General features: G+C 42.5%; 1 protein-coding gene across 2 annotated transcripts in view; it reads left to right on the top strand.

The window, feature by feature from the left end:
* Nucleotides 1–12,862, top strand: part of LOC126191836 (G-protein coupled receptor Mth2-like) — a 652,141-nt gene that overhangs the window by 113,153 nt on the left and 526,126 nt on the right. For both annotated transcript variants that reach the window (XM_049932559.1, XM_049932558.1), the window contains exon 3: nt 1,652–1,907. In XM_049932559.1, the coding sequence (XP_049788516.1) occupies nt 1,652–1,907 (256 nt within the window). The remainder of the gene's footprint in view (nt 1–1,651; nt 1,908–12,862) is intronic.

Raw genomic sequence — 12,862 nt, forward strand, 5'->3', positions numbered from 1 at the left:
GGCCACATCATCTAATGATTGAATTGGCTGATGATGATGATGACGATGAGGTCCAGGAGAAGGAGGTGATTTTGATTGCATACCAAACTCTTCATATTTAATCTTTGCAAGGCTTAAAATATCAGTTGGATCACAAATTGCTGTGAAATTCTGTAAGCTGCAGGAAGACAGACGCTGTTAACAAGCACATACGAAGAAATCACAAAGAAAAATAATTCCCTTGTTAACACTTGGCTATGCCGCAAAGAAAACTGCTAATTATTAGGGGTATGAAATGAGTTACAAATTATAGGCAATAATAAGTGAACAATTGTATCGGGAGAAATTATCAATGGAAACTGAAATTCGCTTTACAAATTAAAATCGTGTTGTGCATTGTTATAGATTTACCGAAGTGCCGTCAACCAAGGATATGTGCCCAGGCGTGCTGGGCACGCACTGTCTGCTACAGCTGCAGCGGGGTAGACATTTCTGCAGGCATCTGGCGAGCCAGGAATTTGGCAAATTTCATCATTTGTTGACAAAAAAATTTGCAGTGTGTCTTAGCGGTTAAATTTTGACATTGTGTTTCTTTTGGTATATTCATCCTGTAAGAAAACCTTCAGGGCAGGTTCCCACACGTCGGATTAGATAGTTCCCTTGTTGGCGCATTGTGCGTTAAGCTAGACGAGCATGTCAAGTTTGTCTGAACACTAGTATGCAGAGAATATTAACAAACGGTCCTGCTAGGAGATAGCAGTCAACAGAGAAATGTAATTAGAAGAAAAAGTAGCAAATTAATGGGAATGCTTATTATTGAAACAAAAGCTAGTCTGTAATCACAGTGCTGACTACTGATCTGATGGATTTTCATTTTCCTTGTGTCACACGAGTCTCAACTTTACCTTCAATAATGGTAGAAGCTAAAGAAATGAATTAAAATGTATGCCACGGCGTGGACTTGAAGCAGGACACTTGGGTTCAAGTCCAGGCTGTGGCACAAATTTTATTTCATTTATTCAGCTTTTATCATTAGTGAAGAAAAAATGGATACTCCATGTCTCAAGGGAAACGTAGTTCCATCACATCAACAGATCACATACGACTGAGGTACAAGCAAGATTTTCCCATTACGTGTAAAGATGGGGTGCTATTCCTGTACCAGAAAGTCTCGGCAATACAGACGATTTAAGAAGGGAAAAATGGGCTGAAGGCTTGAATTGAAGTTTGTTTTAGTGAGGGCACTGGACTAGGGGGCTCCGTGCAGCTATGTTAGCCATACTGCTTTGGTGAAGTAATTGTTAGCACATTTGCCTAGTAAACGTGAGACCTGGGTTTAAGTTCCATTCGTGGCACAAATTTTAATTCATTTCTTCAACTTCTATCATCATCGAAGATAAACAGTGCTGACTGACTGAAATATTGTGGTTCTGCTGGAGTTGGTATGGACTCGGTGTATTTCGAGACAGCCATGGACTCTTGCAGAGCTGTTGCACAGGTTTGCATTCTGTGGGGAGTGTAATGCAATAGATTTTTTGGTTGTGATTTTCGAAGGCGATTGTCATGAGTTAAACTAAGAAGGTTTCTTTCTTCGTAGTGAGGCTAATCGCAGGCTGGAGAACATTTTAGTTGACGCAACGTTTAAAATTACGCTCTCATCTCTTGTCAACAGGTGCTGCCGAGATGGCTGGACGATAGTTGAGGGTAGCACGGAGTGCGAGCCGTCGCCAGAAGGGAGTGGTGGAGAGGGTGACGTGGAAGGCGTGGTGTTGGTACCTGAGGACCTGCGGCGAGTGTTTGGCAGTCCGCCGTGCCCTGAAGGCTTCATCGAGGCCTCGTTCGAAGAGATCGACATCCTCGACAGTGGCACAATATATGCTTTCAATGAGACCCACGCCCCCTACAACGTCTCCCAGTACTGCCTTGCGGTATGCCAGCTCATTCACTTTCGATATCTCTTAGTTACGGATCTTATCAGAAAGAACTCTTTGCTTACTACAATGTTGATCTATTCTTCTTTTAAAACATACTGCAAGGGTAAACGTATTATTGTAGCCAAGACAGACACGAAGCCCACGCCTAACGCAGTAGTACAACTATATATGCCAACTAGCTCCGCAGATGACGAAGAAATTGAAGAAATGTATGACGAGATAAAAGAAATTATTCAGATAGAGAAGGGAAACGGAAATTTAATAGCCGTGTGGGATGAAATTTGATAGTAAGAAAAGGAAGAGAAGGAAAAGTAGTAGGTGAATATAGAATGGGGGTAAGGAATGAAAGTGGAAGCCGCCTGGTAGAATTTTGCACAGAGCATAACTTAATCATAGCTAACACATGGTTTAAGAATCATGAAAGGAGGTTATACACATGGAAGAGGCCTGGGGATACTGGAAGATTTCAGACAGATTGCATAATGGTACGACAGAGATTTAGGAACCAGGTTATAAATTGGAAGGCATTTCCAGGGGCAGATGTGGACTCTGACCACAATTTATTGCTGATGAACTGTAGATTAAAACTGAATAAACTGGAAAAAAGGAGATGGGACCCGGATAAACTGAAAGAACCAGAGGTTGTAGAGAGTTTCAGAGAGAGCATTAGGGAACGATTGACAAACACGGGGGAAAGAAACACAGTAGAAAAAGAATGGGTAGCTTTGAGGGATGAAACTGTGAAGGTTGCAGAGAATCAAGTAGATAAATACACGAGGGCTAGTAGAAATCCTTAGATAACAGAAGAGATATTGAATTTAATTGATGAAAGGAGAAAATATAAAAATGCAGTAAATGAAGCAAGCGAAAAGGAATACAAACGTCTCAAAAATGAGATTGACAGGAAGTGCAAAATGGCTAAGCAGGGATGGCTAGAGGACAAATGTAAGGATATAGAGGTTTATCTCACTAGGGGTAAGATAAATACAGCCCACAGAAAAATTAAAGAGACCTTTGGAGAAAAGAGAACCACCTGCATGAATATCAAGAGCTCAAATGGTTACCCAGTTCTGAGCAAAGAAGGGAAAGCAGAAAGGCGGAAGGAGTATATAGAGGGTCTATACAAGGGCGATGTACTTGAGGACAATATTATGGAAATGGAAGAGGATGTAGATGAATATGAGATGGGAGATATGATACTGCGTGAAGAATTTGACTAAGCACTGGAAGACCAAAGTAAAAAAAGGCCCCAGGAATAGACAACATTCCATCAGAGCTACTGATAGCCTTGGGAGAGACAGCCGTGACAAACGTCTACTATCTGGTGACCAATATGTATGAGACAGGCGAAATACCCTCAGACCTCAAGAAGAATATAATAATTCCAATCCCAAAGAAATCATGTGTAGACAGGTGTGAAAATTATCGAACTATCAGTTTAATAAGTCATTACTGCAAAATACTAACACGAATTCTTTACAGACATTTGGAAAAACTGGTAGAAACCGAACTTGAGGAAGATCAGTTTGGATTCCGCAAAAATGTTGGAACACACGAGGCAATACTGACCCTACGACTTATCTTAGAAGATAGATTAAGGAAAGGCAAACCTACGTTTCTGGCATTTGTAGACTTAGCTTTTGAAAATGTTGACTGGAATACTCTGTTTCAAATTCTGAAGGTGCCAGGGGTAAAAGACAGTGACTGAAAGGCTATTTACAATTTGTACAGAAACCAGATGGCAGTTATAAGAGTCTAGGGACATGAAAGGAAAGCAGTGCTTAGGAAGGGAGTGAGACAGGGTTGTAGTCTATCCCCGATGTTATTCAGTTTGTGTACTGAGCAAGCAGTAAAGGAAACAAAAGAAAAATTTGGAGTAGTAATTAAAATCCATGGAGAAGAAATAAAAACTTTAAGATTTGCCGACGACATTGTAATTCTATCAGAGACAGCAATGGACCTGGAAAAACAGTTGAACGAAATGGATAGTGTCTTGTAAGGAACATCAACAAAAGCAAAACGAGGATAATGAAATGCAGTAGAATAGGTGATGCTGAGGGAATTAAATTAGGAAATGCGACACTTGAAGTAGTAGATGAGTTTCGGTATTTGGGGAGCAAAATAACTGATGATGGTCAAAGTATAGAGGATATAAAATGTAGACTGGCTATGGCAAGGAAAGCGTTTGTGAAGAAGAGAAGTTTGTTAACTTCGAGTATAGATTTAAGTGTCACGAAGTGTTTTCTGAAAGTATTTGTATGGAGTGTAGCCATGTATCGAATTGAAACATGATGGTGCTACAGAAGAATGCTGAAGATTAGATGGGTGGATCACGCATCTAATGAGGTAGTGAATAGAATTGGGGAGAAGAGGAAATTGTGGCACAACCTGACTAAAGGAAGGGACTGGTTGGTAGGACACGTTCTGAGGCATCAAGGAAAAAAATTGGAAATTTGTGGTAAGGCCTTATGGGACCAAACTGCTTAGGTCATCGGTCCCTAAGCCTATACACTACTTAATCTAACTTAAACTAACTTACGCTATGGACAAAACACACAGCCATGCCCGAGGGAGGACTCGAACCTCCGACGGGGCGAGCCGCACGGACCACGACGAGGCGTCTTTGACCGCGTGGCTACCCCGAGCGGCAGGCATCAACGGATCACCAATTTAGTATTGGAGGGAATCGTGGAGGGGTAAAATAGTTGAGGTAGACCAAGAGATGAATTCACTAAGCAGATTCAGAAGAATGTAGGTCGCAGTAGTTATTTGGAGGTGAAGAAGCTTGTACAGGATAGAGTAGCGTGGGGACCTGCATCAAACCAATATCTGGACATAAGAGCACAACAACAACAACAACAACAACAACGGAGTTGCGGTATTATGAGAAATACAAAAAATCATAAAATTTAAGATACACTAGAAAAATCACATAAAAAGAACCATCACACTACAAATTATTTTGTTAGTAAAATTGCCGGTGTATTTTGGATTTCATTTACTGCTTTTAGTTGGTTTCGGAAACTTTCTTTTTAAGTCATTAGTCTTCTGACCGGTTTGACGCCGTCCACAATAAATTACTCTCCTGCGCCAACCTCTTCATCAAAGAGTACCTCTTGCAACTTACGTATTGATTTATTTCCTGCAAGTATTCCAACCTCTGCTTTCCTCTACGTATTTTACCCTCTGCAGATCCCTCTAGTACCTTGAAAATTATTCCCTGATGTCTTGACAGATGTCCTACGATTCGTCCCTTCTTCTTGTCAGTGTTTTCCTTATATTCCTTTACTCGCCAATTCTCCTCATTCCTCACGTTATCAATCCACATAACTTTCAACATTCTTCTGTAGCATCAAATCTCAAATTCTTCGATTCTTTCTGTTCCGGTTTTCCCATAGTCCATGCTTCATTACCATGCAATGCTGTGCCCCACACGCACGTTCTCAAAAACTTTTCCCTCGATTAAGACCTAGACTGGTAGTCTTCTTTTGGCCAGGAATTCCCTTTTTGCCCATGCTAGGCGGCTTAATACATCCTCCCTGCCCCGTCCCTCATGGGTTATGTTACTGCCTAGGTAGCAGAATTCCTGAACTTCATCTGTTTCGTGACCATCAATCCTGATGTTAAATTTCTCGCAGTTGTCATTTCTGCTACTTCTTATTACTTTCGTCTTCCTCCCATTTGCCCTCTTTCGCTGAGGACAGCAGTGTATCATTGATATCCTTTCACTTTGAACTTTCATACGACTCTTGAACCTTTCATTTATTTCCTTCATTGCTGCTTCGATGTAAAGATTGAACACTAGGGACTGCATCCCTGTCTTACACCCTTTTTAATCCGAGCACTTCGTTCTTGGTCATCTTATTAGCCCCTCTTGGCTCTTGTACATGTTGTATATTACCCGTCTCTGCCTATAGCTTACCCTATTTTCTCAAAGTTTCGAACATCTTAGATTGTCGAACGCTTTTTGCAGATCGACAACTCCTATAAACGTGTCTTGAGTTTTCTTTACTCTTGCTTCCATTATCAACCGCAGAATTGCTTCTCTGGTGCCTTTACCTTTCATAATGCGACGGATGTCATCTGACACATCCTCAATTTTCCCTTCCATTCATCTGTGTGTTATTGTTGTCAGCAACTTGAATGAATGAGCTGTTAAGCTCATTGTTGGATAATTCTCGCACTTGTCGGCTTTTGAAATCTTCGGAATTGTGTGCATGATGTTTTTCCGAAAGTCTGATAGTGTACCGCCAGACACATATGTTCTACCCACCTACGTGAATAGTCATTTTGTTGCCAGTTCCCCAATGATTTTAGAGATTCTGATGAAATGTTATCTATGCCTACTGCGTTATTCGATCTTAAGTCTTTCAAAACTCTTTTAAATTCTGATTCTAATACTGGATCTCCTATCTCTTCTATCACCGTCGCCAGACAAGTCTTCCCCCTCGTAAAGGTCTCCAATGTACTCTTTCCACTTATCCTCTCTCTCCACTGCATTTAACAGTAGAATTCCTACTGCACTCTTAATGTTAACACCCTTGCTTTTAATTCCACCGAAAGTTGTTTTGACTTTTCTAGATGCTGAGTCAGTCTTTTGCGACAATGGTTCAAATGGCTCTGAGCACTATGGGACTTAACAGCTGTGGTCATCAGTCCCCTAGAACTTAGAACTACTTAAACCTAACTAACCTAAGGACATCACACACATCCATGCCCGAGGCAGGATTCGAACCTGCGACCGTAGCGGTCACGCGGTTCCAGACTGAAGCGCCCAGAACCGCACGGCCACACAGGCCGGCTTTTTGCGACAATCATTTCTTTTTCGTTTTCCTAACATTTTTCATGCAGCTGTTTCGCCTTAGCTTTCTTGCGCTTCCTGTTTATTTGATTCCGAAGTGACTTGTATTTATGTATTTCTGAATTCCCCCGAACATTATTGTGGTTCCTACTTTCGTCGATCAACTGAACTATATCTTCCGTTACCCATGGTTTCTTCGCAGTTACGTTACATGTACCTATCTTTTTCTTTCCAATTTCAGTGACTGCGCTTTTTAGAGATGTCCATTCCTCTTCAACTGAGCTGCCTTCTGATCTGTTCCTTATGGCAGTATCTGTAGCCTCAGAGAACATCAAGATTATCTCTTCATTCGTTAGTACTTCCGTATCCCACTTCTTTGGGTATTGTTTCTTCCTGACTGGTCTCTTAAAATTCAGTCTTCTTCGTCTCTAATAAATTGTGATCTAAATCTGTTTCTGCTCAGAGATATGCCGCACGATCGAGTATCTGATTTCGGAATCTCTAACTGACCATGATGTAATCTAACCGAAATCTTTCCGTATCTCCTGGCCTTTTCCAAGTATAACTTCTCCTCTTGTGATTCTTGTACGGAGTGATCATTAACATTTATTTTTGTTGTTGTTAGTGCACCTCATCCCCATTATAGTACAGTTCCAGTTTCCTGGATGACGCTAACGAGCCTCTTCCACTTTTTTCTGCCCATGTATAATCTGACACGGAGGACATCATCCATTGTCCTTCGTCTGACAGAAAGACATTCCTTGACCATATCCAACCAACGTGTTGTGGGGCTTCTACATGAAATTTTCCTTCCGCTTCTCTTTCCAAGTTTAATTAGGCTACTCTTTTATTCTCCAACCTTATTACATGTCCGTATCACCTTAGCCTGGATGTGCAAATTCTGTCTAAAAGGGCAGTCTTGATTTCGTCTTCAGCTCCTCATTCCTTAACTTATCCATCTTAGTCTTCTGGATGGCTGACCAAAGGAATTTTATTTCTGATGCCTGGAACGTCGATGGCTTTCTCAGGTTTATGGACTTCGGGCCATGATCTTAAGGCAAAGTGGTCAGATGACGTCGCAAGACGAGCTATGTTGTGAAGGGCCCGCACACGCGAGTGACGAATGACAGCGATCCGTCGCTCGCCACACCACACACGAGCGATTTGTCAAGCATTTTCTATCATTCATGGAGGTATGTTCCGTCTTTGCAACTAAATGAAAGACAGTTTGTTTTTTGCCATACGCGTTTCGCATCTTTTATCTATGAATCATCCTCAGTGGCCTGTAATACATGTTTCTTTTTGTATATACTAGTATCCAAAATTAAAGCAACGAACAGCTATTTCCCCGTACTGTGTATAATTCACAATATAATCATACAAACCTTCAACAGCTGTCCGTACGATCGTGTTCTACACGGAAGATGGCATTCCAGTCAATGGACAACGCCAACGATGACGTCAGGGCACGGGGTAGTGTTTGCTGGATAGTCCCACATCGACTGTCGCTGTGTACACAATCACAGACGGTGCAATATGGCACAGAGAAGATGCCTACCACACACTCTGCCGTGCTGGACCATGGGTAGAATGAATGCGAGACAGTCGCAAGCTGATGTGGCCCGATGGCTTAGTGTGAATCGTTCTGTTATTTCTCGGATGTGGCGACAGCTTATGAAGACCCAAATTGTATCCTGAAGACCAAGGCAGGACCGATCGTGTGTGGCATCAGAATGAGAGGACCTTTTTTTGACTGTAAGTGCACGACCATATTGCCTTAGTACTGCACAGCAACTGGCATCTGACCTCGCAGCACCCACTGAAAGTTTTGTATCGAGGCAAACGGTATACAGAAAGCTTCAGCAGTGTGACTTTTGCTGTCGGAGACCTGCTGTATGAGCACTTCTGATGCGTCTTCACAGAAGTGAATGTCTACAGTGGAGTCGTCAACATACCACCCGGACGATCGAACAGCACAGGTAAGTCCCAATTTGGTTTGGAGAGTGATTCACAGCCGATTCGCGTCTGGACACGTTGGAACACGATTTTGGGACCCAACCATTGTGTAAAAAGACCGATATCGAGGAGGATCCCTAATTGTGTGGGCAGGGATTATGTTGGCCACTCGAACGTTCCTTTATGAAAGTTTACGGGGGAACTGTCAAGGTTTAACTGCTGTCAGGTATAGTGACGAAACTATGGGACCTCACGTGCGTTTGTTGCGAGGTGCTGTGAGCACAGACCGTATCGAATAACAATAATGCTCGACCTCATAGAGATTGATGTTCCCTTGGAAACGGAAGATACTGCACGAATGGAGTGACCTGTTCGCTCTTCCGTTTTGAATCCCATAGAGCATGTGTGGGATGCACTAGGGAGACGTGTTGCATCGCGTCAACAACTACCAACCACTTCCAAGACTTGCGAGCAGTTCTGCACGAAGAATGGGCGTTAATGCCTCAACATGAGATTGATGACGTTCACAGTGTGCCCCATTGTTTCCAAACCTGTATTACTGTCAGAGGTGGTCACACCCTGTACCAGTTGTCGGAATATGTGTGCGAATCAGTTAAGTTGGAAAAAACGAAGAAAATTTTTGTCTACCGTTATGCATGTTGAAGTTGTTTATGTTCTGTATTCTTTGAATAGTTTCTACTTTACTATCACCTATTTATACTGTTTTGTGGTAAAATAAACGCAACCTTGCCAGATTTCCGTTTGTTGCTTTAATTTTGTACACCTCTGTATATGATAATGCATTATGTAGTAGTTACAAAAATGTTACTAAGTTACGTTTTCTCGTGTTAGTCTTTGTTTTCTAGGCTACAAACAACTTTTGCAGCACAAGTTTCGTGAGATTAAATTATCGTTTGATGTTACGATTTCCAATGTTGCTAGTCCGTGTGTGTCGTTCTGGAGATGTGTTTACTCGGTATCCACCCTCCAGATGGCCCATTTTCGGCATTTTTTCGTCCTCATTCATTACAACACTTCACTTGCACTTTTCACTGTGTGTTGAATGTGTGTGTGTGTGTTCACAGCGTGTAATGTTGTCAACTGTCACTGTGTGGTCAACTTTCGTCTATTGTCTGTGTGTTATGTGTGGTTTAACATTTTTTCCTTTGAGAGAGAGAGAGAGAGAGAGAGGGAGGGAGAGAGAGAGAGAGAGTGGAGGGAGGAGGGAGGGAGGGAGATAGGAGATTGATTAATTATATATTATGGTTCTGTTTTATTTTTCTCTTTGTTATAGTTTTAGTGGCTAACACGATCTCTGAGTTATTGCTTTTATTGATTTTTTCATCAATTTTGTTTCTTTTTCATTGCGAGGAATCCTCGTGTATGGTAGTTTTCCTGTACGTTCAGGAGTCTTTTGTGCTGATTGTTCACTCTAATAATTTTCATGTTCTGTTCCATGTTGGATGATTCATGTCAATGTTTTATCAGGTGTTCAGCAAAGAATGACTGGCTACTTTCATATTTCCTGCTTCTTTATGTTCTTTATACCAAATCTTTGGCCGGCCGCTGTGGTCGAGCGGTTCTAGGCGCTTCAGTCCGGAAGCACGCGGCTGCTACGGTCGCAGGTTCGAATCCTGTCTCGGATGTGGATGTATGTGATGTTCTTAGGTTAGTTAGGTTTAAGTAGTTCTAAGTTCTAGGGGACTGATGACCTCAGATGTTAAGTCCCATAGTGCTCAGAACCATTTGAACCATTTTTTCTCTCTTTCACACACACACAAACACACAACACAAAGGAAACCACACATATATAACACAAACAGTAGAGGAAAGATAAACGCAGAGCGACAGTTGACAAAACTACGCATTACACATCCTCATAGACGTTTAACAAAAAATGGTTCAAATGGCTCTGAGCACTATGGGACTTAACATCTGTGGTCATCAGTCCCCTAGAACTTAGAACTACTTAAACCTAACTAACCTAAGGACATCACACACATCCATGCCCGAGGCAGGATTCGAACCTGCGACCGTAGCAGTCGCGCGGTTCCGGACTGAGCGCCTAGAACCGCTAGACCACCGCGGCCGGCGACGTTTAACACACAACGAGAAGTGCAAGTGAAATGTTGTAATCAATGTGGATGAAAAAAACGCCGAAAATTGACCATCTGGAGGGTGGAGACCGAGTAAACACATTTCCAGGACCACAAACATGGACCAGCAACTTTCTAAATCGTAGGTAACACCCTCGTATAATTTACCCTCACGAAAGTCGTGGTCCAAAAGTTGTTTCTATCTGGAAAACAAAGAACAGCATGAGAAAGCGTAACACAGTAACATCCTTGTGACTACTACATAATGCATTATCATATATATAAAAAACAACAGTGTATTAAGGTCACTGAAGAAGCTTCATAAACAAAGAAGCAAAACGTGCATGGCAAAAAACAAATTGCCTTTCCTTTAGTTGCAAAGACGGAACATACCTCCATGAATTTTGAAGTAACTGAGGAATGGTAGAAAACGGAAAAAATGGAAAATTTCAAAAAATATTACAAATGCCTCTCTGTCCATAAAATATGCTATAGAAAATCAATTCCCACGTTTAGCAGCCGTGTCAGTTGATCTCTGTATCTCCACAAATACTTGTAAAATATAAATTAAAAAAAAAAGGAAATTGTAGTTTATTAAGCTTGTTTCGAAACGCTTTCCTTGGGAATTGCAGGTTACTTCACAAAATATATTTCATTTTTCACTGAGGGCAAATCGGTTGTTGCCGGCCGCGGTGGCCGAGCGGTTCTAGGCACTTCAGTCCGGAATCGCGCGACTCCTACCTTCGCAGGTTCGAATCCTGCCTCGGGCATGGTTGTGTGTGTTGTCCTTAGGTTAGTTAGGTTTATGTAGTTCTAAGTTCTAGGGGACTGATGACCTCAGATGCTGAGTCCCATAGTGCTCAGAGCCATTTGAACCATGTGAGCAAGCGGGTTGTGTACATCTTTCCAGTGCGCTACTACAGTTCGTTTTTTATTTACTAGTCCTCAGTTCCATTTTCATTATTAGTTTTATAGTTTAACTGCGTTGTATTTACACAGTACTGTTTTGTAGTCTCGATGTTTGTATAGAAAAGTTGTCAGTTACCATAACTCTTGTTATAAATGGTATGTAGAGGAGTTAGATTATATTAAAGGGCAAGTGACTTGAGTATACCTGTGTAATAAATTTGCCCGATGTATTTAAATCAAAATGGTCATTTAATATAATGGTAAGTTATTCTATTTTCCATTCTAGTTCTACAAAACACGCTTCACAATGCTAATCACTGTAAAATTGGAGGGTGCCACTGTTTTTATAATTGTGTTAGCTAACTAGGCAATGCTTTGCAATTGCTAGAAATATGGGAATCGTTTATATGTCCCATTCGCCTTCTCCCCGCCCTCTCTCTCTGTTCATCTCCTCCTCCCTCTCTCTTTGTCAATTTCCTCTCTTTTTCCATCTTCTCCTTCTGCCCATCTCCTCCTACCCTGCAATCTCTCTCTGTCCCCTACTCACCCATCTCTCTGTCCATCTCCTTCTTCCCCTCTCTCTGTCCACTTCCTCCCCCTCCCTCGCTCTGTCCATCTCCTTCTTCCCCTCTCTCTGTCCACTTCCTCCCCCTCCCTCTCTCTGTCCAACTTCTTCTTGCCCTCTCTCTGTCCACTTCCTCCCCCTCCCTCTCTCTGTCCATCTCCTCCTTCCCCTCTCACTGTCCACTTCCTCCCCCTCCCACTTTCTGTCCATCTCCTTCTTCCCCTCTCTCTGTCCACTTCCTCCCCCTCCCTCTCTCTGTCCATCTCCTTCTTCCCCTCTCTCTGTCCACTTCCTCCCCCTCCCTCTCTCTGTCCATCTCCTTCTTCCCCTCCCTCTGTCCACTTCCTCCCCCACCCTCTCTCTGTCCATCTCCTCCTTCCCCTCTCTCTGTCCACTTCCTCCCCCTCCCTCTCTCTGTACATCTCCTTCTTCCCCTCTCTCTGTCCACTTCCTCCACCTCCCTCTCTCTGTCCATTTCTTTCTTCCCTTCTCTCTGTCCATTTCCTCCCCCTCCCTCTCTCTGTCCATCTCCGTCTTCCCCTCTCTCTGTCCACTTCCTCTCCCTCCCTCTCTCTGTCCATCTCCTTCTTCCCCTCTCTCTGTCCACTTCCTCCCCCTCCCT

The sequence above is a fragment of the Schistocerca nitens genome, chromosome 1 (genome assembly GCF_023898315.1).
Source record: "Schistocerca nitens isolate TAMUIC-IGC-003100 chromosome 1, iqSchNite1.1, whole genome shotgun sequence".
NCBI lineage: Eukaryota > Metazoa > Arthropoda > Insecta > Orthoptera > Acrididae > Schistocerca > Schistocerca nitens.